The sequence below is a fragment of the Urocampus carinirostris genome, chromosome 3, assembly GCF_059441175.1.
Source record: "Urocampus carinirostris isolate Australia breed hairy pipefish chromosome 3, RoL_Ucar_1.0, whole genome shotgun sequence".
Classification (NCBI taxonomy): domain Eukaryota; kingdom Metazoa; phylum Chordata; class Actinopteri; order Syngnathiformes; family Syngnathidae; genus Urocampus; species Urocampus carinirostris.
The window spans coordinates 61,805,125-61,812,052 of record NC_142351.1 but is presented as its reverse complement, the minus strand read 5'-3'; the positions used below and the strand labels follow the sequence as shown (position 1 = coordinate 61,812,052).

At 35.1% G+C, this 6,928-nt stretch overlaps 1 protein-coding gene across 2 annotated transcripts; it reads left to right on the top strand.

The window, feature by feature from the left end:
- The first annotated feature begins 239 nt into the window (after positions 1 to 239).
- On the top strand, positions 240 to 6,129 carry LOC148370361 (uncharacterized). 2 transcript variants are annotated; one of them, XM_088332883.1, is made up of 3 exons: positions 310 to 456; positions 550 to 619; positions 4,439 to 6,129. In XM_088332883.1, the coding sequence occupies exons 2-3, from the start codon at positions 589 to 591 to the stop codon at positions 5,482 to 5,484; spliced, it is 1,077 nt and encodes a 358-aa protein (XP_088189009.1). In that variant the 5' UTR covers positions 310 to 456; positions 550 to 588; the 3' UTR covers positions 5,485 to 6,129. The 2 variants fall into 2 exon arrangements, with proteins under 2 accessions (XP_088189008.1, XP_088189009.1); XM_088332882.1 differs by lacking the exon at positions 550 to 619 and having other exon boundaries at positions 240 to 456; positions 4,439 to 6,126.
- Positions 6,130 to 6,928: the final 799 nt, after the last annotated feature.

Here is a 6,928-nt window from a genome sequence, read left to right as displayed (position 1 = left end):
TAAACGTTGTTTTGGTGCGATGGCATTCCTTTTTTTGCAGTCCTTTCAAAATTCCATGTCAACTGTTGCAAAGAAATGGAAATGTTGCAAAAATCAGCATGCTGTCATAAAAAATGCTTCAGAATATATAAAGAAACATTATTGCAAAAAAAAGGAAACCGCTTCGGTGAGCTTTTTGTATTGTAAACTAGATGTTGTTTGTGTAAGGCCCCGCCTACTTTCTTTTATCTTCCGGGTCACATTGAGTTTGTTATTTGGCTAGGTAACGTTCAACTCCAGTCGTGTTAAAAGAAAAAGCTACAGTTAACGCGTTAAAGATCAACCGTGAGCTTGAAACGCGACTAAAAATGTGCTCAGAAACGAAAGGAAATGTCAAGGAGGAGCTTTGGGGTGCGCAAGAAGAGACCGAGCCGGGCGGTGTTAGCAAGCAGCTACAAGTTGTGTTGAACGGAGCAGGTCAGTCACTTAAGTTTTCACAACATCGTTGGCTTCTTATTCTCCACTCCTGGAGTCCATTTACAAAATATGTTGTTTGTTTTCTCTTTGTAGCGTCCCTGCTTGAATGATGATGGTCACGCTTTCAAACTGATGCTTCATAGTGTGTTTTTTTTAAGAACCGGTAAAACTGCGAGAAAGACAATCAAAATACACTGTGATCCTTCTTCACATTGTCACGAGTTTTACATTATGGAGTGATGTATTTATGTTCATTTAACTGCTACTGCAAACACGACAGATTTAACAAATATTAATATAAAGAGTATTCTATCCGTACGAAAACCCTTCCTGGCATGAATTGTCATATTTAACAGATTAAAACATTTGAATTGTCCCCGCTCAAGACGGACACGGGAAAGTCCCCAATTAGTGCTAATTTAATTAGCACTCATGCTGGTGATAATTGAAACACATGAATGAACGAATGAACCCAAATAACTAAAAATGACTTGCTCATCTTACAACGGATTTTCATGGAGGTTTTGGTTAGCGTGCTGTAATTATGGAAAACCAATTACAAATATATAAACGGAAAATGGCTTTTTGTTATCAAAAACGATCAATTTATCAAAACAACAATTTATAAACAGTTTTATAAATTACAATTGGGTGCTTTGAGGAGAGTGATGAGCAACTATTTACAATTCAAAATCAGTGAGACTTTTTTTAAAAACGCGTGGAACCTTTGTTTAACAGGATTTTACTTTTATTTTGAAAATCAGGGTAAATCAATTTTATATATATATATATATATATATATATATATATATATATGCACACATAACCAAATATAGTCACTTGCCAGTATAGGCACAATACAAGGCCAATAAAAATGATGTAGGAATGGGCAGAGCTATACACACCGCGCCTTGCCCAGCCCTGTCTGCACCAAAGCTAAATATATTGTTTGCGGTATTTGTGACATTTTTACAAAAGAACTTTGCTCGCACCTTGTTTTGAAACCATTATTTTGGACAACAAGGACAGTCAAAATGAGCATCAAAGCTCTTCAAGAGACTGTAATATTTAGTGCCTCCTAGTGGTATAAAAAACATCCTTATTCAGTAAAAAACAACAATGATTTGAATGATAGGCTACAGTACATAAACGTTCATACCAATGTTAACTTTTACAAGTATTCACAGGTCGAGAAATTTGTATTTATACTTTTACATAGCGTAATCCCTACCTAGTAGTCGCTGTCATGTTCGTCTGGAATCTTGCTACTACACTGTGTTCATTTAGCACTACAGTGCCATGTAGTGGTCAAATACTACACAATGTATCTTTCAGTAACTGTAGGAGGGAGGCAAATTCTAAGTGGAAAATTAATATTCATATAGGACAAACACTCTGGCATTATTATTTCATATATTTAATCAAATGAAATAAAATGTGTTGAAGAAATAATACATCCGACAGAGAGCCCAGGCAAGTGCACCATAGTTAGTCAGTGTATCACAAGAGGAGCAAATCGGGCTGTCAAAACAGCAGCGAGTGACTCTTTTGTTGCTCTTCCTGACAGCATAGCGCATAGCTTATTCTTCCTTATTATGCAAACTCATTTCAAAAGACGTATAAAAAATGATCATTTAGAGAGATATATTTATGGCATCAAGGTGTCCAAAGTCGCTAATAACCTTGTAAGTGTGGATGCAAAGTGTTGTCGATTTATGAAGTCAGAAGCCCCGTACCAACTACACATAGAAATAGATTGAGATTTGTGAGAGATAATGGTATAAAGAGGATATAAAATCCATCCATATGTGCCCCGCCAGAGACTCTGAACAAATGGAGATGACATCACGCATTTCATAAATTTGATATACTAGATCATGGATTGCATATCTAATTCATCCCTTAAATTACAGATTTTACTTGATCACGAAATGCAACCTTCGCTTGTATTTGTTTATGTCAAATGTTAACGAAGTATGCCAACGAGGGCGCAGTGATATACTCAAAGAAAGTGCAAATAAAGAGGCTGCAGTAACTTACAAACTTCTCTCAGTGCCAACTAACAGACCCAACAGCAGCGTAATCAAAATAAAACACTTACCGTAGAACAAATAACTTTGTTTCGGTTCCCATCGATCCTATGCACGTTAAGTTGATGTTAAAGGCGCTAGCGTGCCATGCATTGTCTGTGATACAAAAGGGGGCGAGCTGTCATCTGCGTCGCCTTCTCATTGGCTGAAAACATGCGCCGTCAGATCTATAAATAAGCTTTTGTTTGGAAAGCGGGTTTAGTGGTTTTGTTGAATTTTTGTCTTAGAATTTATGGTGTGGCTCTTAAAAAAAAAAAAAAAAAAAAAAAAATCAAAATGTTTTTGTTTTTACAGCCCACTGTTTGAGAACCACTGGGCTCAGCTAAGCTAACAACTAGGGAAAGTGTATTACCACATGAATCCACCAGATGGCACACTCCCAGATTTCTTCTTTATTTTTTATTTTTTTCACAATCTAATTTACAAGAAAATATTGAATAAACAACCATGCCAGGGGGTGAAACCAATAAATTACAAAAATAGCAAAGTGCTTACAAATATTTTGAATGGCCTTCTGGTTGTAAAAAATGTTTATGGATAAATTATACAGTATTGTTTTACTTCACACCGAAGAGCAACAAAAGTTATTTTTCTACTACTTGTAAATGTAGATCAGAGCTATAATCAGAATTAACAATAAAGGTTTCTTTTGGCTTTATTTTATGTTTGTAGTCATATATTCCTTGCAAAAATAGTTAGAAGAATCTTGACTCTTTATGAGAGTAAAAAAACAAGTCCTAAGAAAAAAACAGAGAACCTATTATGATATTGTTAAATGAAAAGGGATTTATGTTGAAATAATACGTCCCAATTGTTCCATGTACAGTATTTATATGAAGAGAATTGATGTTTGAAAATAAGAGTGCAAGAAAGCTGCAATGTGCAATCCTTCTGAGACATTTTGCGATTAAAGGCTGTACAAAAACGTGTGACTTGAATTTGAAGTAAACTATTGCAAGTAATTGTGATCATTAAGAGGTTTTTAAACATATGTATTTTTGCATAAAAATTACAAAGCAGCCTTTAAATCTTGCGAATACTTTTTATTTTTAGTCCTTTGTACCTAGTCAAGTCAAATTTATTTATATAGCCCTTAATCACAAAAATGTCTCAATGGACTTCACAGGATTACAATGACACAATTATCTGATCTTAAACCAACATGCGGGCAAGGAACAACTCAAAACCTCAGCGTGAGGAAAAAGAGAAACCTTGAGAAGGGACCTCAGAACTGGTATCCCCCTTTCAGGATTACCAGGGTGAATTACATTTAGCATTACAGTGCACAAACATGGTATCTTTAGTCTTTAAAAAGTGTAACAACATCTAGCTCTTAATTCTCCAAATGAAATGTGACCGTAAAACAAAATCAAATAGACACTAGATAGGAACATCAAAAGAAACCCTTCTCATTTCCGCCGACCTATGTGAATTTCCCTTAGGGGATGAATAAAGTATCTATCTATCTATCTATCTATCTATCTATCTATCTATCTATCTATCTATCTATCTATCTATCTATCTATCTATCTATCTATCTATCTATCTATCTATCTATCTATTATTATTTTTTGTGCAGTTATGCTGTGGTTTATTTTGGTAATGCTTTTTATGGAAATATAAACATTGAGAGGGTTTTAGTTGAATTGTCTATATTGTCATTGACGACAACATACTGTACATAACACGATTCTGTGTGGCACTCCAGTATAAACATGGAATCAAAAGAATACAAATAAAAAATAAGATTAAAAAATTATATTCCTGTAAAACTTAAATGTTTTTTTATTGGCAGATATCCTGAAAGGACCTTTTTAGCAATTCATATGCTGTAAAAAAAAAAATTGTGTTTGTGCAGAAATTTTCCAAAACAATGTGTCTGTGTCCTGCAGATGTCAGTGAAGAGAATCATCTTCCTAGGCTACAAGAAACAAAGTTGCCTGGATTTAAACAAGAGGAGCATGAGTTTTTAGAGATCGTCGACATCAAAATTGAGGAAAACGAATTGGAGCTCGTTCACATTAAAAAGGAGGAGGATGAGATCAAGGACGATTTGGAGCCTGATCACGTCAAAAAGGAGGAACATTTCAGAGAATTTCCAGTGACTGGTGTCCATTTTACCTCAGAAAGTCTAGATGAAGAGGACAAGGAGAAGGTGTCTCCAAGCATAAGCTCCCGTCAACATGTGACAACAGATGATGATGACACGTCCGACTCTGTGCACAATGATGGTGACAAACAGTCGGATAGTGACATCACATATCACAAATGTACAGTTTGTGGGAAAACATTTCAAAACAAACGTAATTTGATACGCCATATCATGGTCCACACTGGTGAAAAACCTTTTGCCTGCTCAGTTTGTGGTCAAAAATTTAGCCTGAAGCACAACTTAAAAAGTCACACAAGAATCCACACTGGTGAAAAACCTTTTGCCTGTTCAGTTTGTGGTCAACATTTTACAGAGAGGGGAAATTTAAAAAGACACACAGTAAGCCACACGGGTGAGAAACCCTTTGCCTGCTTAGTTTGTGGTCAAACATTTACCCAGAGAGGTACCTTAAAATATCATACAAGAATCCACACTGGTGAAAAACCTTTTGCCTGCTCAATTTGTGGTAAAACATTTATCCAGAGAGGCAGCCTAACAAAACACACAAGAACCCACACTGGTGAAAAGCCGTTTGCCTGCTCTGCTTGTGGTCAAAAATTCATCAATAAATCACACCTAACAATCCACGCAAGAACCCACACAGGTGAAAAACATTTTGCCTGCTCAGTTTGTTGTCAAAGATTCAACTGCATAGAAACCTTAGAAGTACACAAGAGAACCCACACTGGTGAAAAGCCGTTGTCCTGCTCCGATTGTGGTCAAAAACCTGACCATAAACAAGGTTCATACAGGTGCTTGATAGCCGGAAATATGCTTGAATTTTAATGGAGAGTCTTCAAGATCAGGAAATTGCTTGAATTTGGTGTGAAGTGCTTGAAAATGTTGCCATTGCAATGTTTCCTGGCAGTGTGACTCAACAGACCATGCATTGAAAATGAAACAAGTGTGTGTAAAATTGACACAGATGGTAACTCCTCATTATCGAGCTGTCATGTGAAGCGCCACTACCCCATACTGGTTGCAGATAAGGGGATAGGTGCATCATTATTTAGTTTGTTATTAGTACTCAATACTCCAACTCAATACAACATTTTATTTATATCTGTACATTCAAGGAAACTGTGCGGGTCAGATGTATCGACATTTCGTTCTGTACGTATACATGTGTACTAGAATGACAATAAAGTAGATCTGAATCTGAATCAGACTGGTCATGGGAATTCCAGCTCTTTTCGAGAACATGCTCTTTCAGCACAGCTCACTGTGAACAGCTGTCTCTTGGGTTCCAAACAGATCCTCAGATTTTTTAGGTGATGCATTATCGACAATAATAAAACAACAACAAAATATGTATTATTTTTCTCTATTATAAAAGCAATGTACAGTGAACTTTTAGCCTACTTAATTACAACGTTCAAACAACTCTAAAGTCAAGCAACACAAAATCCAAGACAAACACAACAAAATATAAAGTAAAAATATTAACCTTTCAGTGCTTCATCAAATAAAATAAAGCTTTTAGCTTTTTTTAAGAGTTAACAGATCTTTTGCTTTCATATTTTTGAATGAAAAACAAACTCCATTGTGACAGCGTTTTGTCCGTTGCGCTTGTGACATATTAAAAGCTCTTTGTCCTTGTAAAGGATTTGAGTTTGGTGTATTTTTTGGATCTATAGTCAAATCATCTATGTTTATTTATTTTTAACTCAAAGCGACAGACTGTTTCCCTGAAAAACACAAAGTATAACATATTATACTTGCAAATGTACGTTACAAATTAATTCAACTCTTTCCGTTCTGAACAGATAAGTAAAAGCACAAAACAGAATCCCTAAAATGCTAAACTATAAAATATAAATTAAAAATATTAACTCTAAAGTGCTGTAAATGATAAAATACAAAAAATAACAATTTACAATTCTGTTTCAATTTAGACAAAGATCCTCTGGATAAACACACAAAGAAATATAAATTAAAATATGTAAAACAAGTGGCAAATGATCAGCAGTCTCTAAAATTATATATGTGTGTGTTTATATATATATATATATATAATGTGTGTATAATTCTGCTCATTTTTCTTCTTTTTATACATACAGTTCTTACTTTTCGTTCTCCATTTTGAGCTCCATTATTACCCAACACCTATAGAACACTTTCCGTGTTTGTAAACAAGCTGCGCATACATTGTGGAAGCAGAATGGCGAAATTTATGTCAATTTATAGCAGCCAATTAACACAAAAAGATCATACATCATAGATAGGAACA